The following is a 24,690-nucleotide window of genomic DNA, read 5'->3' on the forward strand; positions in this document are numbered from 1 at the left end:
CACTATGCAGACTCCGTGAAGGGTGGATTCACCATCTCCAGAGAGAATACCAAGAACACACTGTATCTTCAAATGAACAGTCTGAGAGCTGAGGACATGGCTTTCTATTACCGTGCGAAAGGCACGCAGTGAGGGGAAGTCAGTGTGAGCCCATACAGAAACCTCCCTGCAGCACATTTTCCCCAAATACAATCGCTGTCATTAAAATCCCTGAGGACGCTCACATCTGCTCTGGGCCCTGCCGTTGCTGCAGACGTCCCAACCCAGATCTTGCTATATAGTAGGAGACATGCAAATAGGTGCCTCCCTCTTCTGATGAAAATCAGCCCAGCCCTGACCCTGCTGCTCTGGGAGAGGAGCCCCAGCCTTGGGATTCCCTGGTGTTTTCATTTGGTGATCAGCACTGAACACAGAGGACCCACCGTGGAGTTTGGGCTGAGCTGGGTTTTTCTTGTTACTATATTAAAAGGTGATTTATGGAGAACTAGAGATATTGGGTGTGAGGGGACATAAGTAAGAGAAACAGATATCTGTGGCAGTTTCTGATCTTTGTGTCTCTGTGTTTGCAGGTGTCCAGTGTGAGGTGCAGCTGGTGGAGTCTGGGGGAGGCTTGGTACAGCCTGGAGGGTCCCTGAGACTCTCCTGTGCAGCCTCTGGAGGATTCACCTTCAGTAACTACTACTTGAGCTGGGTGAGCCAGACTCTGGGGAAGGAGCTGGAGTGGGTCTCAGCTATTAGTGATGGTGGGGGTACCACACACTATGCGAACTCCATGAAGGGCGGATTCACCATCTCCAGAGAGAATGCCAAGAACACACTGTATCTTCAAATGAACAGTCTGAGAGCTGAGGACACAGCTTTCTATTACCGCGCGAAAGGCACGCAGTGAGGGGAAGCCAGTGTGAGCCCATACAGAAACCTCCCTGCAGGAACATTGTGGGGGAAATCAGCTGCAGGGGTGCTCAGGACCCATTGATCAGAGTCAACCCCAGAGGCAGGTGCACACGGAGGCTGATTTCCTGTCAGGATGTGGGACTTCATCTTCTTCTTCAGCTTCTCTAGTGAACCTCTCTAAGTTTGGAATTCTGTGCCTAATAATGTCATCTCTACATATTTTTAAAATGATTATTTTAATATGATAATCTATTCTCATATGCACAAAATGCAGATTGATGCTTACAGAGATGAAAAGTCCTCAACCATGATCACCAGGATCAGAGTCCTGAGGAAACTCAGGGGTGCCTGGTGAGTCTTCTCCAATCAGACTCGGGACAGGAACTTTGGAAAGATTCCCTGACTAGAATAGTCTTTAGGGATTCTGATTACAACAATGAGAGGGGCTGGGCTAGTGTCAGTGTCATGTAGAACCTCACAGGTTTCCTGTCTGATCCTTCTCCTGCTGACACTAAAGTATGCAAATCAGAACCAGCACTAATTTGGTGATCCTTTTGCCGGCAATTCATGTTTTGTTTTGTTTTATTTCTTTTTAGTTGTTGTTCTTCCCTTTTCATTGGCTTTTCCTGTTCCCTGAAAAATAAAATGTGGTTTCTGTGGTCTAAATTCCAGGGCTTAAGCTCTTTTCCTGGAGCTCAGATGGGTCTCAAGCTGTGGCTCCTGCAGCCACATTGGGGAGACTGATGAGACTATCTTCACTCCCATTGCTCAGGACCCTACACTTTGTTGTGTTTAGACACATCTGGGAATGCAAATGACCAATGGGAACTGCAGGGGATAAGCCTACTTGTTCAACATGAGATGTGCATGTGGAATTGATCATGTGCTCTGCAAACTGTCATTGAGTCACCTTCTTCAGCAGTAGCGTTACAAAGTGGGTGTCAAAGTTGTCAGAATCAAAATGGAGCCACTAGTATTAAAACCCTGATGAATGAAGCTGGAGAAGGCCATGAGGGAGGGTTCTCACACTCATCCCTGATAACAAGATCTATGGTAAATAGACTGCAGAACCACAACCTTGCACAAAGGCCACGGCAACCACAAAATAATTACTTCTCTAAGTACCTCTGCCCAGCAACTGCCTATCCAACCTTACACTGATGTCACCCTTGTTGTTCATCCTTCTAGCCTGGAATAATTGTCTCAAAACTACTCATCCAACCCTCCTCATTTTTCTTTCAAAATCCTTGTCTTCCTTTACCTACCTGAATGCAACCTTGCATATTCCCATTGTGATGGCCATCCTCAAATAATCATTATTTTATTTTAGAATCTCTTTATGTCTGTTTTTTAGGTTTAGCAAGCTACAGATGGACATACCACTTTTCTGAGATGTAGAGGATGACAGTTTAGGGGAACGTCTAGGGACTTACAATGTCCTTAAGATAAGTCATGAGAAAGTGCAGGCTGGAAGTCTCAGAGAGAGCTGAAGTATGGATCACCATGGAATTTCACCTACTCCAGTTCTGCTCTTATGGAATCAAGCACACCGGGGGTTATCAATGACAATTTACCTAACCCAGAGGCAACTGAAGACTCTTTTAATAACATTTATAAAGGATATTTACAACACCCCTAGGTTCCTGTTGGCTTGAATAACTGTAAGGTACAGCCTAGCCCGTTGTACCATAAAACATATAATTGCCCATGGCGAATGAACTTTAACATGAGATCTACATTCTTAAAAAAATTTTAAGGTGTAAAACAGAACAATTTATAATTAGGCTATTATAATTTTGATAATGAGTTTTAAAATTTACATCTATATTTTGGATATTCACAATTTTTCAGATGCATGACTCGTAACTATATTCTCCCATTCTGTAGGTTGTTCTGTCAGAATTTTTTCCTTGCTTTGCAGGATCTTTCTATTTTGATGCTGTCCCACTTGTTCAATTCTGCTTTTGTTGTCTGTGCTTTTAATGTAAAATCTAGAAAATCATTCTGAAGTTTTTTGCGGGAGAGAAAATGTTACAATTGCAGGCCATTCATTTAACACTTTAACTAATTTAGAACTGCTTTTTGTATTAATTCTAACCTAAAATTATTAATTCTATGCATGTGTACATCCAGTTTTTCTAACCCCCTCTTTGGGAGGGACTATGATTTAGCCATTGTATATTGTTGGTTTTCATGTTGAAATTAGTTTGCCATGAAGATACCAGTTTATTTCTGAGCTCTCTATATGCATTTATGTCAATACCATCTGTTGTTCATACTCAATTTTTGTAATTAATTTTGAAACTTAGAACTAAGATGACTCCACATTTATTATTGCCTTGATGCAGATATTGGGAAAAAGTATTTTAATGTTTCACCATTAAGTATGATGATAGCTATGGATTTTTGTAATGACTTTTATTATTTACAAGTTATTTTCCAGTATTACTAGTTTGTTTAGAGTATTTTTGTGATGGAACTTTGCATTTTAAAATGGAATTTTCTGTGTCTGGTGAGAAGTTAACAGGATTTTTTCTTTTATTCTCTTAATTTGGCATGTCAAATTTATTGATTTGCCGACATTGAATTAGCGGTACACTTCAAAAGTAAATTTGAGTTGGTATTGGTGTATGATTCTTTTAAAGTCTTGTGGAATTTAGTTGACTATTATTGTGCAGGTGGTTTACTTATTTATATTAGGAATATTGGTCTGTAGTTTATTTTTCTGCTTCTGCCCTTGTCAGTTACTGGTAATATGATAATCGTAGCCTTACAAAAAGCATTTGAAAGGTTGGTGGCACACCGATTTTGAGAAAGAGAACGGCTGGTGTTACATTTTTACATATTGTGATGTATTTTTTTATCTAACATATAACCTATCATGGAGAATATTTAATCTGTGCTTGGGAAGCATGCATATTATGCTGCTGTTGGTTGAAATGATCTGTGAATGTCTATTAGGTTACTTTGATGAATGGTATTGTCCAAGTGCACTGGCTTCTTAAGAATTTTTTTTCTGGATGTTCTACACTTTATTGAAAGTAATGTGTTGAAGTCTTCTATTCTATTATTGTTTCCTATGTATTTCTTTATAACTCTTAAAGTTTGCTTAATACAGTCATATTTCTATTTGTATAATACAAATATGTTAAAAAATAAAAATTGCTTAGCAATTTTAATAGCACAGTCACATAATAAGAAATTATATTGTCCCAAATTCTGCCGTTGCCTCTCAACTCCTCCAGGAGTCTCACATCTGCTCTGGGCCCTGCTGTCTCTTGAGGTGTCCCACCCCAGAGCTTGCTAAAGAGGAGGAGACCGGCAAAGAGGGCCTTCCCTCTCCTGATGAAAACGAGCCCAGCTCATTTTCTGCAGCTGGGAAAGAAGAGCCCCAGCCCAATTCCCAGGTGCTTCCACTTGGTGATCAAGCGTGAACACAAACGACTCACAATGGGGTTTGGGCTAAGCTGGGTTTTCCTTCCTATCACTATTTTTAAAGGTGATAGATGCATGGACACTTAGAGGGATATTGAGTATGAGTGGACCTGAATGACAGAAAGAGTGGATATGTATGGCAGCTTCTGATCACAATGTCTCTTTGATTGCAGGTGTGCAGTGTGAGTTGCTGCTGGTGGAGTCTGAGGAAACTTGGTACAGCCCGTGAGGTCCCTGAGACTCTCCTGTGCAGCCTCTAGATCCACCTTCAGTAGTTACTGGATCAGCTGCATCAGCCAGTCTCCAGGGAAGGGGCTTCAGTGAGTAATAGATGTAAAGTACAAAGGAAGGAAAACATACTACGTAGACTCTGGGAAGGGCAGATTCACTATCTCCAGAAACAATGCCAAGAACTCACCATATCTACAAATGAACAGTCTGAGAGCCAAGTACTTGGCCCTGTATTATTGTGTGAAAGGTACCAAGGGAAGGGACATCAGTGTGAGCCCAGACACAACTTTCCTGCAGGGAGAAAGAAGGAGGCTGCAGGGGGAACTCAGCACCCAAATAAGATAGGGACAGTTCCAGGCTCAGGTGAAGATGAACTGCTTTTTTGGGAGGTCTGTGATTTCTCTGAATCTAACAGTTCTCCTGGGATCCTCTCTTTATTTGTGGTTCTGCTCCTACCATTGAAGTTTCTGGGTTAGAAAACTTTGGTATTATAGAAGTAAATATTATCACATGTAGCAAAGGCAGTTTTAACTAATGGAGGCAGAAAAATGCACAGGAGGCCGGGTGAGGCTGTAGACACTGTCAGCCTGCAGTGCCAATCTTACAACTAGTGATGGAGAAGGCTGGGAAGCTGATGGGGCTTCCTAACTGCCCAGTGTTCCAAGCTAAGTCCATCAGGGCCATTGGTTCCTCCCTGAGCACAGTTGCCCACCAGGAATTCTCCATCTGCCCAGAACCAGCCACACCTTGGTATCTTCACTGTGCACAGTCATTATCTGGAAGGAGATTCGAGAATGGATGTCTTTGGCACAAACCAGGTGATGAATGTCACAGAGCAGCAGCTGGGTGCCTGCCTGGTCCATGGAACAACTTGATGTTGAAGAGATGGGTGGTGCATTCTCTGTGCCAACACACTGTTTATGAATTTTTATATGGAAACAATGATTTTACTTGATTCTCCTACATAACATGGAAAAACAAGAATGCAGCCTGCAAGCAATTGTAATTTTCCAGTTTACCTGAAGTTTATTGCTTCTTAATTCTGTGTAGGATCTGGGCACAGTATTGCCTTTCCTATGAGGAATTCTTCTATCTAGGCTGAAGCGACTTGTTTCTCATATTCTTTGGTTTCTGTCCAGGCACAGAGATCTTGAGCAGGAAAATTCTGTTTTTCCCACACACTAAGCCTCACCTCCTACAGATAAAGGATAGATTGTCCTCACTCGGAATACGAAGTAAGAGCTGTTCCTGTACAACAAATAAAAGTACATACATAAGATATAACTTTTATAAATTCTATAGAATATAAACTAATTTAAAGTTATATAAATAAATCAGTAGTTCACTGTGAATATTGTAGGAGACGGGAAGGTCTAGGAAGGAGGAATTACAAAACAAGAGGATATTTTGAGAGTAATTGACTTGTTATCTTTGTTGATAATGATGATGTCTATGACAATATTTGTAAAATTGTACTTTTCTGTGAAGATTATAATTTTTTAATTTAACATCATTAAATATGGTACTAATTATAACATGCTCAATTCATTAACAAAAGATTTAGAAATAGATCAAATACATGAAGGGTCAGAGACTCCTGAATATATATATATGAATGAGCCCTATTTCTATATTTTTAGGGAAATACTAGAATACAGCAAAATAATGACAAAATTTTATGACATGAAGGGAGTTTATGCCACTATGCATATTCTATTAGTCCATTTTCACACTGCTCTAATGAAGTACCTGTGGCTGAGCACTTTATATAAAAGAGGTTTAAATGGCTTACTGTCCTGCATGGCTGGGGAGGCCTCAGGAAACTTGCAATCATGGTGCAAGGGGAAGCAAGGCACATCTTAGATGGTGGCAGTTGGAGAGAGGAACTGCCACACACTTTTAAACCAAGCCATCAGACCTCATGAAAACTTACTATCACGAGAACAGCATGGAGCAATCGCCTCCATGATCCAGTCAACTCTCACCAGATTCATCCCTTGACACGTGAGGAATAAAATTTGAAAGGAGACTTCGGTAGGGACACAGCGCCAAGCCACATCGCATGTCCAGCTGTGTCCTGGAGTTGGTTTAGAGATCAAGTGTGTCCTGTTAATAGGAACAGTGACACTAAGCTCACCGTATGAGTTGTAGTTTATGCCATGCAAAGGCCAAGAGATCTCAACTAACATTTAGTCTGAATGTTGTGTCTGATGGTGCCACACTCTCAGACCAAGTGAATACAGGAATGTTAATTATCTCCACTTTCGGGGTGTCCACTGAGAGCAGGGCAGGTCTCTCAGGAAAGTTCAAAATGGCTTGAGAGAGCAGGGAAGGAGACTGGCTCAGGGTTTTTATAATGGTTTGGTGCTGGAGGCAGAGTGAGGGATCCTACTCACAGGCGGGGGTTTATAAGGTTTGAAACTCCCACTGGCATCAAAAGAGGGAGTTTCTGTGATTTCTAACTGATTCACCTTGTGCGGTAAAAAAGAGATGATGGAGGAATGTGCCTAAGTTATCAGAAGTCACATACCAAACAATAGTGACACAACTTACTCTATGTAGCAACTATAAAAATAATGAACAAAAAAAGAGATAAGTCTTCAATATGGGGAGAAAACAACCAAGTCTACATAATATGAGAAGATTACTTATAAATATATGCAAAAGCTAATGCGAAAATGGAAGAGGGATGGGAAATTAGATAGGGGTCCTGGTCCAATGAATGGGTAGAAACTTTTCCCTATCGAGGATTATCAGCTTATTCTGAATGTCTTAGGTCAACTATCTGCTTAAAAACATCAGAAACACCAGAGGATCTATGAGGATGTTCAGTTTGACATCTCTTATCTGAGCAGCCTTACAGTCGTGTGAAAATCATAACTGATTGTTTTTTGTTTGTTTTTAGAGACAGGGTCTCACTCTGTTGCACAGTTTGAAGTGCAGTGGTGTGATCATAGCTCACTGTAAGTTTCAACTCCCAGGTAACAGAATATTCCCACTTTAGCCTTCTGAGTATCTAGGACTAGAGAGGCACATCACAACTTCTCTGCTGCTTATTATTTAAAATATTTTTTATAGAAATAAGGTCTCCCTATGTTGCCCATGTTGTAACCAAGCGAATTATAGAGAAACGCCACACTTAGAGACGAATTCAGGAGTCCTTTATTAGCCGGCGACCAAGAGAAGGCTAACGCTCGAAATTCTCTTAGCCCAGAAGAAGGGGCTAGATTTTCTTTCATACTTTGGTTTAGAGATGGGAGAGGGAATCTAACTGTAGCAATCTTTCAGAAGTAGAACAGATAAAAAGTTAAAAAGAGAAATGGTTACAGGAAAACAAACAATTCCAGGTGAAGGGGCTTTAAATTCATCACAAGGTGATAGGTGTGGGACTCTGCCCAACACAAACGCGGGGGCTTTCTTGAGTGAATTCCTGGGAACTATGGACATTGCTCACCACAGTACTTTATCAGTTAATTGGACTCTTTGATATGCTGAGAGTCAGCTTAGGCAAGTTAACTCCCTGAGGAAAGGGGTGGGTAAGGAGTCCTTGATGTCTTGCAAATGAAGGAGCCAAATGGAGTCCATCGGATTTTCTCAGCTAAGAGGGAGGCTATTCATTTTAAAACAAGGTTAGGAAGCTAAGGGAGAGTCTATCCCTGTTAAAACAAGGTTAGGTATTACAACATTCTATCAAAGATTTGATCATTTTTATTTAGAGATGCCATGTTTAAAACAGTTTCAGAAGATTGTGAGTGGAATTGATTCCATCTCATATGAACAATGACAAGGTCTCCATGTTTAGATAATATTATATATCAGGTTGAGCTAGTGTTTAGTGTATTAAACCATGATGACATTATTGTAGACTTTATGCTAGTTTTTATTGTGTGTTTGCACTGGCTTTAAAAATTATATTAATCAGTTATTTCGGATGTAGAAATTCATCTGGAAGTTTCTTCCCTTATTGCCCATTTTGATAGGATTTCCAGAAGATATAAGAATCCTCTCTGTTTGCAAAATATTCCAGAGATCTTTACTACTCTGGAAAGCCATGTACTTAATTCTGTTCTTTAATATATTGAAAAGCTCTAATAAATGCAGTATTTTCTGTCGTCTGGGTTTATTTCCCAACATGCAGAGAAATATATCATAAATGAAAGTTTGTATTAGTAATACAAATTACTTGTTAATAATCTCTACTTTTATTATTGAAGTGTTAACTATCGATATATAGTCTTTTTTTTTTTTTTTTTTTTTTTTTTTTTTTTTTTTTTGAGACGGAGTCTTGCTCTGTCGCCCAGGCTGGAGTGCAGTGGCTGGATCTCAGCTCACTGCAAGCTCCGCCTCCCGGGTTTACGCCATTCTCCTGCCTCAGCCTCCCGAGTAGCTGGGACTACAGGCGCCCGCCACCTCGCCCGGCTAGTTTTTTGTATTTTTTTTTTTTTTTAGTAGAGATGGGGTTTCACCGTGTTAGCCAGGATGGTCTCGATCTCCTGACCTTGTGATCCGCCCGTCTCGGCCTCCCAAAGTGCTGGGATTACAGGCTTGAGCCACCGCGCCCGGCCTAGAAGTCTAGATCTTAAAGACATGGGAAATTGAGGGACTGGCACAGAGATCTCCACAAAACCAGGTAACATCTATGTTCCAGGAAACAGAATAGAAAATGCACCCAGGACTGTCTCTGACAGGGTGAGCAACTGGAGAGGGAAGAAAAGATCTGGGGGGCCCAGGAGCGTGGAGGGACTGGAACTGGGACCTGAGGGCAGGGCTGTGCTTCAACCTCCTCCTCCCACTGCCCTTGCCCTGCCGTCAGGAGCCCTTGGTGAGGAGGAGGTCCCCAGCTCTGTGATGCAGGCCTGGGCCCCAGTCTCTAGTCCCAAAAGTGATGCCCAGGTCTCAGTTGCTTGAAGGTGACATCGCACTTCAGATGGAAAAAATGCTCTTTCCTCTGAAGAGCCCTAGTGCCACATGGCTGGGCCCCAGCTCCACTCCCTGGATTGTGGATTTCATTCTCACCTGAGTGTGGAGCTGGGGGTTTCTCTTCCTATTACTCTCCTACCTTCCCAGTGACCCACCGTCACCCCTGCTTGGAAGGAAGAGGAGCAGCAGGAAGGTAAGGAGCTCACAGCCCAGCCCCACAGAGAAAGACTCTCTCTGCTTTTCCTCCCCTCATTCCCACTCTTCCTAAGCAATGAGAGACCCTTCTGCGATGGGAAATCTCATCATCCCTCTAGGGAAGGGCAGGGCAGGCAGGGGTGGGAGTGGGCGGAGGATTCCATCCCCAGCTCCCAGACCATCTGTGACATGTGCAGGAGGCATCAGGGCAAAAACCAACACTGGACTCAGCCGCAAGGACCAGATCAGGAGAGGGGTGAGGTCTCTGTGGGAGGACAGGCCCCAGCTCTGGCTCATCAGCCTCTTTCCGAGGCTGGTACCTGGGGGCCCAGACACTTCTATGTGGGGTGATCTGGGAGCTGTGCTGAGACCCTGAGAGCCTCCCGCCAGAGCCTGGATTCATGTCGGGCCTCCTTCGAAGCAGAATCCTACTGGCAGCTCAGAGGCACCTGTAGGCCTGAGCCTGGGTCTGCCTTCAGCAGAGGAGCAGGGACTGGGGATATCCAGGGTGGAGTCACATACAAAACCCCCACTTACATTTCCCTAAGAAGGAAAACAGAAAACATTTCATCAATGAAACATGAGTAAAAGAAACGCACACAGAGCTCCCTGAGCTACAGGCAGAAAGCTGTGTTACTCATGAGCACTGCGTGTGTGCAGCTGGCCTGGGGAGAGGAGACTGAGAACTGGTCCTAGCCCCTCATTCTTGCTTGCCTCTTACCATCAAAGGAAGAGATTGGGAGGCCCAGGAGCAGGAAGAAGATCCTAGCTCTGAAAGGTGAGGCTCTACTGCTCCGCGGACTCCCCAGAGGTGACTGAGCATCGCCTGTCCCTGAGGAAGTCGTTTGCAGAGGCCTGAGAGGAAGCTCCTGGGAGGGAAATCAGAACCCGGGGCCTCCTCAGATTATCTGTGGGAATGAAGCCATGGGCCCGGGAACCGGTATTGCCCATAAGGGGTCGCTGTGGGGAAGGCACCAAGAACTGCCAGGATACGGGGGGGAGGTCAGGGAGGCTCCAGGTCCATGCGGACAGCTATTCTCCTCGGCCATGGCTGACTCTTCTTAGAGACCACCCCTGTCCGCTCTCCCCACTAGATGGTTGTAACTCCCATGAGGGGGTGTACATGGAAGCACTTTTTGCAAATGACAAAAGTTCTGCACTGTGCACACCTTGCTGTCACCATTCGGGCCATGTGGCCTTGGACACAGATGTGTGGGTTTCAGGGTCTAGTTCCCCATGGTGTCCCCTAAAGAGACAGCCACTCAGCCTCCTGTGAAATTTGCCCCCTCTCCTAACTTCCAGCTTGCAGAATTAACCCCGTCTCCTAACTTCCAGCTTGCAGAATCCTCCTGAGGGAGCTGGGGGAGACTGGGGGCCTGACCAATCCTCTGGAAAGATAAGGAGACTCCCCCTTCTCTCCATTTCCTCTTTTATACCAGGGCCTCTGATGCAACCCTAGGGCTGGGTGGTGACCTGGAAGGGGGAGGTCCTGGAAAGGGAACAGGAATGGACTGAAGCCCTGAGGCTGACATAGACAGAACTTTGTGAAGTCAGCAGTGGGGGAGGTGGAGGAGCTGTGGGCACCAGGTGCCCAGCTTTCCCGACCTCCCAGCCCCACCTGCTCCTAGCTGCAGCTTGTGCCTCATGTCTACTGTAGCCACCTGAGAAAGCTCACTGGGGAGGGTGGCTCTCACCTACCCTTAGGTGGAGACCCCATGGGTGACATGTACCAACCAGCGCCTGCTAAGGCCCACCAACTGCATGGGAAATGCATGCAATGTCCATCTCCCACCAGCTTGTCCCCAAGGACTCTCCCAGCTACTCTGGCCTCCACCCTGTCACCAGGCGCAACAACCACCTTAGAGCCTTTTTGACCACACTCAACCCTGAGTACCTCCAGGTCACCAGAGCCCTTGTTACCCCTAAAAACCCTGAACCTCAGCCACATGTGCTTTTTCCTCTTTCTTTTTTTTTTTTTTTTGAGACGGAGTCTCGCTCTGTCGCCCAGGCTGGAGTGCAGTGGCCCGATCTCAGCTCACTGCAAGCTCCGCCTCCCGGGTTCCCACCATTCTCCTGCCTCAGCCTCCGGAGTAGCTGGGACTACAGGCGCCCGCCACCGCGCCCGGCTAGTTTTTTGTATTTTTTTAGTAGAGACGGGGTTTCACCGTATTAGCCAGGATGGTCTCGATCTCCTGACCTCGTGATCCGCCCATCTTGGCCTCCCAAAGTGCTGGGATTACAGGCTTGAGCCACCGCGCCCGGCCTGCTTTTTCCTCTTTCACCACAGCCCCATGTTCCCGTGGCCTCCTCTCCACCTACACCAAACTCCAGCCTGGCTGAATTTCAGTGTGGCTCCACAATATGCCCCGTCCCCCAGAGCTGCCTTTTACACAACCAGGGGCTGCCTTCTCCGACCAGGGTGATCTCTGGCTTTGGGTGCTCCAGTGATCCCATCTGGGACCTCTCCTGCTGGAGGGAGGCTGCCACCACCTGGGGCCTCTCCATTTGCTCACATGGCAAGTCCCAGCAACAGCATCTTCCTGACCACCCCCTAGAGGCTTCCTTCTGGGGAGACCCCACACCCAGGCAGATGGAGGTAGGTGCCTGCACATTCATCCACCCCGATATGCAGAAGCTGCTGGAAACTCTCATCACCAACAGAGCAGTGATGAAGGTGTGGCAGGAGAAAGAAAGGGAGCAGGCAGCCTACCTGCCGATGACATCACTGCAGAAGGAGTGGCACATCACGACTCTAAATCCCTTCTGGAATGTGACAACCCAACCACAGCAGCTGCCTGGTCCTCAGCAGGTCTCTGATGCCACGTCCATGGGGGACCACGGACAGTGGAAATGCAGCCAGCTCTTCTGAGACCTCTTCTCCCCTCTTTCAATAGGGAGTCCCTGGTGGCCACGGCCTGGATTTCTAGGAACGCTTCCTCACAGAATGTGTACTCTGTACCATTGCATAAAGCCTCCACTTCTCTTCAAGGTGAACCTGAGGTTGAGGCATCCTCACAGCTTTCCCAGGCACAGCCCCCGCCCCACACATGGCCCAGATCCAACCTTTCACTTCAGCCTGGCCCCAGTCCCAGCCCCCACCCCTGGCTGGGATCCAGAAGCAGTCCCACTTCTCACCCCTTATCCCAAGCCTACTGTGCTCTTTTCCACCCAGATCAGGTTCTGTGGGGCATCTTGCCCTACATCCGATGAGAGGGCACAATCTGTCATTCCCAGTGGGATGGAGTGTCTTGAATGGCCCTTGTAGAAGTGACCAAAGTGGAAGAGGGCTTTTCCCTTTCTTCTAAAACATTCTCAGGCCGTCCTGAGCCAGCCCACTGCCCACCTTCCCCAGAAGAGACCAGCTTTCCAGAGCCCCAAGTCAGCCTCCATTCTTTCTGGGGTTGCCTCCAGCACTGAGATCCCAGAGCACCGGTGGCAAAGAAGTAGTACCACTCACCAGGAGCAGTCCCATGCAGATTCCATCTGGAGACCTCTGCAACCTGACGGGGAATTCCCAGGGAGCCCCAGGGTCAGGCAGAAGACACACAGGGCGTCCTCTTGCCCTCCCAGTCTTCTGAATTTGCAGGAAAGGGCAGGAAGGATATGCAGAAGACAGGGTTCAGGAGCTCTGGAAGGTTCTCTGAGAAGAGGTGCTTAGGGTCCAAACTAGAGCCACAACCAAGCCAGGATCAAGGCACAGGAAGGAATCCAGTGAAGGTTCTGGAGAAAGACAAGGAGGAGGCAGAAGGTGACTTCAGGAAGCCCTGGAAGTACCAATCAGTAAGTTCTACACCCAGGGACCCAGACAGGAAGCATTTGGAAAACAAGCTGCAGGTCCATCTGGACAGGAAGGTGGGGGAGATCAAGGAGGGCTGGATCCCTGTGTCTGCGTGTCACTCCTGGTTCATGGCCAAATGTGCTGTTCCCAAGTCTGACACCCACAGGAAACTGGGGAAGCTGACATCCTGGAGGGGTGGGAAAGCCCATGTGAACACCTTCCAGGAGCTTTCCTTCCTTCATCCCTGCACCCGGCAGATGCTGGAAGCACATCTTTTCACGTTCCATGTGAGGCACAGGTGGGGTCCAGACCTCCAGTCCCTATAGCCCATAAATGTCCAGTCAGGTAAGGCTCAGCTCCCACCCCTCCCACACTCCACATTTCCCCTCGGGGCCTCCTGGGAATCTCGGGTTGAATCTGTAGCCAAGTTTGTCATTTTATTGGAAAAACCTCCCCAGAATGATCCAGGAGACAACAGAACAACAGGCAAGTCAGCCCCACTGTGAGTTGCCCTGTCCCTGCCCCACCACCAGAACAGGAGGAAGGCCACAGGGCTCCAAGATGGTCCCAGTCAACTGGCACCCATAAGCAATTAGAGGCCTCTCTGACTGGACAGGAGGACAGGGCGTCTTCTCAGTCCCCCATCTGCAGCCTTGTAGGCAGAACCTGGCAGAGCAGGACTGTCCTGGGGTCTGGGAAATCCAACCTTGAGGGGTTCAGAAATGGCTGGGAATGAGACATGGCTTGAGATTGAGAGCATGTCCCCAGGAAACCCCTGTCATAACAGAGCCCTGCAAGAGTTCTGCATAGGGTCCCAGTGGGCAAGGGCCAAAGACACCCTGGAAGCACTGGAGGCCGAGGAGGAGAAGCCCCCTGCTTGGGAAGCCACCTTGGGAGCCAGTGTGAGGGCAAGTTCAGGAAGTGTTCAGGTGGACCTGAGGAGCACAGGGGCTATGGGGACCACTAGTGTCTACACTAGTGTAGACAGGTGTCTGTAGACCTCAGTGTCTACCATCTGTGTTGCTCAGGATCCAGGGCAGCTGTGTCTGAAAGCACAGGCGGTCAGTGAGATTGTGCTCACAGTGCAGGTGGACTCAGAGGAGCAGGTGCCAGGCCCTGTCTCCAGCATCCTCCTCCAGGAGGGCCCCACAGACCTGTGCCTTCCAGGCCACAAAGTGAACATGCTCCCAGCCATAGACAGGCCACCCACTAATGCCCCACTGTCCACCTCCCAGAGTGTGTTCAGTAGGAGGAACACGACAGCTTCCCAGGGGCCATGTGCCCTCCTATGGAAGGGAGGGGACAGACTGGGGCAGCAGGAGCCTGTGAGCCCAAAAGTGAGGGCCCCACAGAAGAGTCAGAAGATGCTGGGCTCTGTGTACAAGGGCGAGGCCTGCAGGAGGCCCAGACCAGAGGAGCAGGGACATAGGTGCAAGGGACCCAGGACCTCTGAAGCCAGTTAGAGGAGCCACCCTGCCCATGCCAGGGAAATAGGAGACAAACAATAAAGGAAATATGACCAGCCTCAGCCAGAGAAGGGACAGGCACCACCAGAGTGCAACTTCTGGAGAAAGATCAATCACCGTTCACAGGGTCTACTATCAGGGGAACCAGCTCCCAATATTTCAACGTAGGTTCTTTTCTATTTTCCCTACGTGTTGGCTGGTCTGAGAAATAAAAAGAAAGAGTATGAAAGAGAGAAATTTTACAGCTAGGTGTCTGGGGGTGACATCACATGTCGGCAGGTTCCGTGATCTCCCTGAGCTACAAAACCAGCAAGTCTGTATTATGAATTTCAAAGGGGAGGGAGTGTATGAATACGGTGTGGGTCACAGAGATCACATGCTTCAAAAGGCAATAAAATATCACAAGGCAAATGGGGGCAGAGCAAGATCACAAGGCCAGGGCGAAATTAGATTTGCTGAGGAGGTTTCGTGTCCCACTGTGTGTGCATTGTCATTGATAAACATCTTAACAGGAAACAGCATTTGAGAGCAGACAACTGGTCTGACCAGAATTCGCTAGGCTGGTATTTGCTAATCCTAGCAAGCCTGGGGGTGCTGCAGGAGACCAGGGTGTATTTCATCCCTTATCTACAACTGCATAAGACAGACGCTCCCAGAGCGGCCATTTTAGAGAACTCCCCCTGGGAATGCATTCGTTGTCCCAGGGTTATTCCTTGCTGAGAAAAGAAATCAGCGATATTTCTCCTATGTGTTTTCTGAAAGAAGAGAAATATAACTCTGTTCTACCTGGCCCCACAGGCAGTCAGACTTTACGGTTATCTCCCTTGTTCCCTGAAAACTGCTGTTATCCTGTTCTTTTCTAGGTGCCCAGATTTCATACTGTTCAAACACACAGGCTTTACAAACAATTTGTGCAGATAATGCAGTCACCACGGGGTCCTGAGGCAACGCACATCCTCAGTTTATGAAGGTGACAGGATTAAGAGATTGCAGTAAAGACAGGCATAGGAAACGACAAGAGTATTGACTGGGGAATTGATCAATGTCCATGAAATCTTCACAATTTATGTTGAGAGATTGCAGTAAAGACATGTATAAGAAATTATAAAAGTATTAATTTAGGGAACGAATAAATGTCCATGAAATCTTCACAACTTATGTTCTTTGGCCATGGTTTCAGCCGGTCCCTCCGTTCAGGGTCTCTGACTTCCCCTGACAGTCTACACCCCAGGAAAAGAGGTGCAGGGCAGGAAGACATACTTCAGAAAGGCAAGCCTGGGGCAGATGCGGTCCAGAGCTAGAAGTCTGATCCAACAAGGTTGTTTATGAACAGCATGACTAATGAAGCCCAGCCCAGGCCATCATCAGAGGTGTGGGTCAAATCCTGGTGGACAATTGGGGCTTCAGCAGGGACGTGGTCCCTCAGAGATCAATTGCCACAAAGGTGACCTCCATGCCCAGAAGCATGTGCCTTCCTGCTGCCACAGGAGTCACTACTACCAGGAACACAGCAGAGAGATGAGATCCCTGGCCTGCAGCCCCAAAGCCACCCCCAAGGGCCACAGCTGTCCTGTCAAAAGCAAGGGCATCAGAGATAGAGACAGCAGTTGGGCTCCCACCTCCCAGGGAGCCTGTCTTCCCAGCTGGTCCCCACCACCATAGGCCACGAGTGGCAAGCACCTCTGGTGGCCCCATCCACAGCCACAGGAACTGAGGTCTACACAGATGTGTCTTGCCTCCTGAACCAGCTCAGGCTTCTCACACCTCTCCTGGGAGAGTCAGGGGGTTTTACTCAAATAACACTGGACACCTACATAACAAACCTGTCCTGCATGGATCATCAGAGTTCCCATGTGTTCCTGACTTCCATGGAGAAGTTCCCAATGTACCTGCTTTCCCTGCAGAGGTGGTAGCCTCTGTCTGTGCCATGCTAGGGCACAGGAAAGGGCTCAGTGTCAGCTCCTCCTGAGTGTGGCTCCCAGAATGACTGGGCCAGGAGTAGGCTGACAGGGACCTGGAAGACCCCATGTTCTCCCTGTCCCCACACTGTGTCTGATTTCCAAACTGGATCATGACTCAGAGCCTTCAGGACGTGTAAGGATAGCAAACCCTTTGGAGATTCCACCCGGGCTCTGGCTCACTGCAACCCCTATTCTCACTAAGGTGACTTCTGTGCTGCTGTAGGAACTGGGTGTGCAGGGGCCTCACGGACTGAGGGAGTGGTAGGCTCCAGGAGCGATGGATCCCAGAAACCTCCCTGCCCCACAGTAGTCTGGGAAAGTGGGGGTGTCCTGTGCTGGCCCTGGGTCAGAGTCAGGACTGCTCTTTCCAGGATCTCCTGGTGGGGAAGAGATGACACCCTCCCCAGACACTTTCCTGCGTGCTGAGTTCTGGGATGGACTTGGGCCCTGCCAACACTTGGTTCAGCCTTGATAACAGCCCTGGGTTCATGTCTGCCATCCCCGGCCTCACTCCCCAGAGCAGTCTCCCAGCCCACTAGTGTGGGGTGTCCATCTCAGGAGGCACCCAGGGCTGCTGCCTGCCCCTCTGGTAGGAGTCTGTGGTCAGGAACCACAGGAGAGGACCTTAGGTTCAGGGTGGGAGGTGGGAAAAGAATCAGGGAAGACGAGCCTAAGATTGCAAGTGCAGGATCCAAAAGCTGCCCGCAGCTGTAACCAGGGTCCTCACAGTCTGGTGACCATTACAAGCAAAAGTGGTCAGTGCCACTCCCGGGGGAGGGGAACCCAGAAGGCAAGGGTTGGCCTGGGTCACACAGCACATCTATGGTTCCAGGCCCACGTGCTTACAGGGGACACATTGGGGCTCAGAGAATCTGGTCACATGGTTGGCAGGGACAGTCCCCACATGGCCCAGTCCTGTGCTCCCTCCGTCCTGGTGCTGGGTCCTTCCTGGCCATCCCCAGGGAAGGCAGGAGCAAGGGCAGGGCAGGCAGGAGCCAATTCCTCGGAGGGATCTGCCCAGGGGCCTTCTGCCCCAGGAGACTGCTGCACCTGCAGGGGTTGTGGAGGTTGAGGACAAGGGGACAAGCCTGTACCCAGGCCTGGTAGGACCCAAGTTGGGGACCTGTTTTGAACATGCCCTGGTGTCACTTTGGGTGTCCCAACTACTGCTGGAGCCAAGTCCTGTTTGGGGTGGTGACCTGGGCAACTCCAGTGTGGGCCTAACATCTGTGGGACCCAGGATCCTGGGACCTGCAGCAGAGGAACTCCACAGGGACCCCCAGTAGACCCCAACACTCAGAGATTCCCACAGAGACCCCACATTCATCAATATTTCCGAGATTCCCCGTAGTGATCCCCAGAGACCCCAACAGAGAATCTGACTGAGATCCCCCCACAAAGACCCCCTAGAAGGATCCCCCCAGAAATCCCCGAGAGAGACTCACACAGAGACTCTTCAAAAGCAACACAGAGATCCCCACGGAGACACCCACAGTGAGTCTAACAGAGACCTGCACAGACAAAATATATCAAAGTCACTTTGCCACCCCCTAAAATCCCTAGCACTGCACTCACTTGGTGAAAATGAGCAGCTTCTACCTCATTACCAGCAGCGGTTTTCTCCTGGCGGTCCTCTGCCCTCTTCTAGATAAGATTCCTTGAGATATCAAGCAATAGAAAAGCCTCCTCTATTAGACAGCGTCCAATTTCGAGCAAGCCCCTGAACCGCTGACAGACCCTTCCCAAGATCACCCAGTCACAACCCCCATGCTGATATCAAACTGTAAGCATTCATGATAGAAACGGTGAGAGTTCCTCTGATGCCGTCCTTCTGAGACCGCCCTCAGTTCCTCAGGCCATGCTCCCCTTCACTGCCAAGGGAATCCACCCGGTTGGTCTAGGTCGGCCTTGCTCACGGGGCTCCTCTTGCAGGCCTTGTGCTGGAGCACACAGAACAGGAAGGATCTCGGCTTGGACAAAGCTTCCTCAGAAAACCTTCTCCCACTCCCCTATGAGGCCAGGCCCCCTGTGCTGGGTTTCCCACCCTGGCCCTTCTTCCCTTGTGACATCCTCTGCACACCTGCGCATGTTTCTCCTAGAGCCCTGAACGCTTCTGGTGGGCCCAGTGAGGAGGGAGGCATGCCTGACCACACTCCCAGTACTGACTGTGGTCCTTGTTAAAAATTGTTTCATAAAATCTCTTTAGTTAATGGGCACAGGAATCAATGCCTCCTCTACCTCATATGTAAGTTGCATCACAAAAATCATATTTTCATGAAGGGTCTTAACTCTTTCCAGTAGCCAATATCATGTTTCAAAGAAAATCTGTAAAAATAAAATGGCATTAAAACTTCAAATTTCGTGGTAAAAAGAAATTTTCAAATTCAAATTTTTCCATCTAAGTTATTTATTTTAGAGGCCAAATATGAATATCTCTGTAAGTTTTGAAATCCTTCAAAGTAAAATTCTGATGTTTAGAGAATACAAACCAAAAAACAATTTTGCTTAAAAACATTCTTTCTAATGTGCCACAAATTTAGTTTTAAAAACGATTACCAAAGAAGATGTTATTTTTGAGTAATTTAAATATACAGCTTGCACACACATATTGTAAATACACTCTTGTAAAAATGAGGAGCAGCTATATGTTTACTTTAACATCAAAGATGCTGAAATCTCTATACAATACATTGCTTATTTACAACCACATGTAAAATAGGGGATTGATGAATAATTCAGCCTGCATATTTGTTCTGTTTGTGATTTTTTAAAATTATTGAAAATAATTGAAAGTCTTACAAAACATCATCTGTTTGAAGGATGTTAGAAAAGAGAGGGTAGAAAAATAGGACTGCATATTTATTGCTTAATGGTTTAACTTCAGTTATAAATACACACATACTGTACATATCCGTGTGTGTATATGTGCACAGGTCTGTATACGCATGTGTGTGTGTACATACATGTGTGTGTTGTAACATTGGATTATCACCCATTCTATTGTTGGCTGGAATACACTGCTCTTTTCTGTTATTCTGCAGAGCAGGGTGCATCACAAGTGATCTCTGGACTTGCTGAAGCAACTATTCTCTCTCCAGCAATTTCTGCCACTGCTTTGGTTTGGAAATTTCCTCCCTGCTCACCTCCACTGGCAGCACGTTCACCTCACCTAAGGCCCTCTGGTTCCACTCTTAATGCTCCAAAAATGTGATGAGTGTAAGGAGAATTTTCCTCTCAGGAAAACAGTAATGGCTAGATCAGTGATACACTATGGGTTCATAAAGAAAGTGAGTCTATTTGATTTGTCTATTAACCTGGAAGAGCACATTGAATATGTTTTCTTTTTTAGAATAAGTACAGGCACACATTAATCTTTTACTGAAAAAGAAAACATTTAAAGGTACATATAAATAAGAACAAAATACTTTTATGTAGCCCTAGATCCCAATAATTTTGTTAGAACTCTTTTCCTAAAAGGTTTACAGTGAATAATTTGATTGGAAGAATTGGCAGTGAATATATACTTGACATCAGTCACCAATGGCAACCTAATTCTACATGACATACTGGCCTGGATCAATGAGTCTCCTGAAGTTGAATTTGACAAAGATAGAACAACTGTGCTCAGGGGCTGCTTATTTTCACTTTATGGTCATTCAGCTCCCTGGCTCCATTGCCTTGAAGAAGGTGAAATTCTATGAATACATCCATAACTTTGAAATACTACAAGCAGTATTTTCAAGAGGGTGGGTGCTGACAAAATGATTTCTGTGGACAATTAGTAAAAGGAAAGTTTCAGGACAATTTTGAATTCATTCAGTAGTTTAAGAAGTTTTTTCATGCAAACTACAATGAAAAAGACTATACCCCTGTGGCTGCCGGACAAGGTCAAGAAACTGAAGTGGCTCCCTCCATTTTGTTGCTCCAGTTCTGAATAAACCCAAGTAACTTCTCAGCTCTGGCAATCCAGCTCCACGGAGGACCATTTCCACAAATAACTGCAGCTTCTAAGGCTGGCCCCAGGGTGGTATAAAAGAATCCTGATGCAGGCAGTAGGAGTGCTGCATGGTCAAATTGACGCTAGCAGGTCAGTGTATTGAAACTTGCCATTGAAGGCTTGGAGACAGAGATTTGTACTTCAGAAAGCTAAGGAACAATGAATTGATTTGCCAGCAGAACAAGGGGCACAATGACCCTGTATTGCAGAGGACTGTAGACATTCTCTATGCCACAGATGAAGACTTCGTGATATCCGATGAAGGGGGCCCACAGGAGGAACAAGAAGAGTTTTAACAACCTGAACCAGCAGAGCCTTATCCGAATTCTGCACTCCAAATCTTGTGCTTAACTGTTAAATACTCTCTTTTATTATTCTTAGAAAACTCACTAGTTTCTTTTTATAAGCATAAAGCACCTCTTTTTGGCGCACACTTTGCAGAGTTTCACTCCTTTTCTGGTGAGTTTGAGTTAGGAGCTTTTACTGTGCGGCAGAGCAATGGTAACACCTAGTTAGTTCACCTGGGAAACAAAGAGGCTGACCATAGGGCTCGCCATGTGCATGCAGGTAACACTGATTGCTGGAGAAGGTGTTAGGTAATATGCTGAGGTGGAGACCTCGGTACAGAAATGTAAAGACTGAGTTGAATTTTAACCTAATGTGAAACCTTGGTAGAGAATTTTGTCATAAGTTAATGCCTTAAGAGTATGTAAAATATGCTTCCATATTCAAAATATCAAATGTAACACGTCAGGACATCTTATGTGTTTGACATTGTATGTTGGAAGGAAGGGCCAGACCTCAGAACCTTTGGAACCTGGTGTTATCACAGGCCTTACAGGGCTACTTGCAACCTCACAGGTCTAGACTTTGGCCCAAAAGGAAAGTTCTAAAGGTTGCTCTGTAAAGTCATTTGGAGTCTTTGACAAACTGCATCCCTGCTAAACAGCAAGAGGCATTGTTGCCTGGATGAACACAAAGTGTGTTTCAGCCCTGAGATTTTTGGGTTGAAGAGCTCTATTTTCATTGAGGATTTCTCTGGGAATTTTTCCAGTTATCTCTGAATTGCGCTTTTTTGGGAAATGAGGTGTGTCCAATTCTTTCATCTAACAGCACTTTTGGGGATTTCCTCACATCTCTGACATTGAATGGAGGTTGTTTCCCATTTTACCATCCTTTAGTTTCACATTTAACATGTCACCAGTGGTGAATCCATAGAGGTCTGCAGCAAACTTGATCCTTGCCTCGTTGGAGGAAAGAATTTGGCTGAGGGGAAGAAGTAGGTTTAAGGCAGAGGGGGAGACCGAGGCAAGTTTTAGAGCAGGAACAAAAGGAAGTAAAGTATACTTTGGAAAAGGCCAAGCAGGCAACTTAAGAGATCGAAGTGCCCTGTTTGGCCCTTGACTTGAGGTTTTATACATTGGCCTGGTTAAGGCGTTTGTATTTCTCTTCCCTTAATTTTCTGTTGGAGCAGGCTGTACACATGTGTAGTGTGACCTGCCAGCACTTGGGAGGCGCGATATGTGCCGTGTGTTTACTGAAGTTGTGTGCATGCTCACTTGAGGCATTTTTCCTTTACCAGTAGATTGTTCCTGAGAAGGTCATATACCAGTTAAATTCTACCATTTTGCCTCTTAATGTGCATGCTTGAGCCCACTCACCCAATTCCTGAGATCTTAACGGGAAGCTTCTGATCACCAGCTTCAGGTGTTTTTTTTTTTTTTTTTTTTTATCCATTGGGAGACTGTCTTTACCTGGTGCTAACTAAGACCAATTATTATTTTAGACAGTTTAATAACCACCTGACCATCACCTGATGGTTGCCTGACATTCCTGAGGGAGGGGCTCTCTCCCGCCTTGCTCATGTCTGCCTAACTACCTACTGTAACATTGCTTCTCTTCTCTGCTCCCCTTGCCCACTGGGGACACCTCTTTGGGTTCTTAAAGTTTGCAGCTTGGAGTTCGAAGTGCAGCAGGCAGGTGGGCACACTGCAAGTTCTTTGTGGACCTCTGGCAAAGGGAGTAAGCAGGGAAGGCTATGGTTACCTTGGGTTCTGCAAAGCTGGGGTGTGTTTGGTATCTGCTGTCCACAGCTCTCCAGTTCTCTGAATACTTTATCTGTGCACTAATCTCTTAAGAGACAAAATGTATTAGTGTGTTACTAAACATTCATTTTCTTTTACAGAAAATGCAGTACCATGTCTGAATTATTAATATTTAAACTGTGTTATTCCTTAACTCTCCCTCATTAGATTTGTGCACAACCTATTCCATCCTTTTGTTTGGCAAAAGTTTGCAAAATACGTGTCACTCACTGAGATTGTTCAGCCCCTTTGTGTCTGGAGATAGCTTGTCCTAAAATGTGTGTAAAAAGTAAACAGTTTATAACAAAATTGTTTAATGGATGCTCTGTGTGGAATTGAGAGAAAAATCCAGATTCAGTGATTGACAATGCCAAAAAATGCAAGTAAATAGCCATTGTTCCAATGACAGTGGTGCTATTTCTTTTTTTGTGGTTTTTAGACTTTTGTTACCTAAAATTCTGTTTTATTAGCAACTCATTTTCCACCTGGTGGTTCTTGACAGGCTTTTTTTTTTTTTTTTTTCTTTCTATTTTAAGTAGTTTCTAAATAAATTTTTTTTTATTTCAAGAAAGAGAAAAAAGAATATTGCTTAATGCACCTAATATAAAAGTATAAAAAATAAGTTAGTTTCATATTGGAACTAAACCTAGCATTTAAAACAAAAACAAAAACAGCTTTTCTGACCAGTAAACACTGAACTTGAGTTTTTCATATTCTACTGTTCTCTGTTTCTACTCTGCAGCAGAAAAACATGTAAGTCTGGTTGTTCAGAACTTTCTCCCCATTATGGAAATTGTTAGTTACAGTAATGCGCTAGTGGATTCAGGTTAAAAAGAGAAGGATACATATACATATGTGTGTGTGTGTGTGTATACATATGTGTGTGTGTGTATGTGTGTGTATGTGCATATATACATATATATATCACAGCAAGTAACAATCAAAAAGCTGATAAGAAAATAGACCTGAATCTATGAAATAAGCTAGAAAATCTGAAAAATGTATCTTCAAATAATTTTTAGCAGATCTTTTCTTAGTTTAGGTTTACATTACTGTAATGTACCAAAAAACCCAAAAAACTATAATTGTAGAACAGAACTTAAAAGACCACTTCCAGAAAAAGAGACATTCCTTAGTGTTTCTCAGCTTTCTTAATTCTTGAGCACAAAATTTTCTAAGTTTTTGAGTACTTATCCACAACCATTAATTATAATATAAACTAATATAAAATTATGTCCTTATCTATAAAATGTAATAAGCCATTTTCTTAGTATAAATTTATTTCTAGAGCATTTATTATGAATGTGGATATTTGCTATTACCCTTATTTTTTAAATTGTCTTATCTTTCATTTTTTTGCTGATGTCATCGTGTGTAATAACATGATTTTAAAAAATTTTAATTTAGAAAAAATATATTCCTCTTGTATAAATGAGAAAACTAAAGGAGAAGAGTATGAAAGGAAAACATTATAGGAATATCAGAATTTAGAATCCCAATTCTTAACATTTTTTTTTTTCTGACTACTTCAAATAATATTGTTTGCCTTTTTCATTATTCATGAGTCTTCGAAATATAGTGTCTGGCCTTAAAAGTTGTAACACAAAATCTTCTGTCTGAAATATAGGGCAACGGAATGAAATTTAAAACCTTCACGTAATATATGCCATATAGAACTCTCATAAAATATCAGTTTGATGTGATAACAAAGGTCAGAACAAATGGAAGA

General features: G+C 45.5%; 2 pseudogenes and 1 gene segment (V, D, J or C); all 3 read left to right on the top strand.

Moving 5' to 3' along the window:
- The first annotated feature begins 300 nt into the window (after nt 1-300).
- On the top strand, nt 301-889 carry LOC117068218. The segment is given in 2 exon segments: nt 301-469; nt 570-889. Coding segments are annotated over 2 exon segments (474 nt in total).
- An 8,556-nt stretch (nt 890-9,445) lies between these two features.
- On the top strand, nt 9,446-16,662 carry LOC117069080 (annotated as a pseudogene).
- A 1,122-nt stretch (nt 16,663-17,784) lies between these two features.
- Nucleotides 17,785-21,173, top strand: LOC117069081 (annotated as a pseudogene).
- The last annotated feature ends 3,517 nt before the right edge of the window (nt 21,174-24,690 follow it).

Source organism: Trachypithecus francoisi, unplaced genomic scaffold (genome assembly GCF_009764315.1).
Source record: "Trachypithecus francoisi isolate TF-2019V2 unplaced genomic scaffold, Tfra_2.0 Lachesis_group21, whole genome shotgun sequence".
Classification (NCBI taxonomy): Eukaryota; Metazoa; Chordata; class Mammalia; order Primates; family Cercopithecidae; genus Trachypithecus; species Trachypithecus francoisi.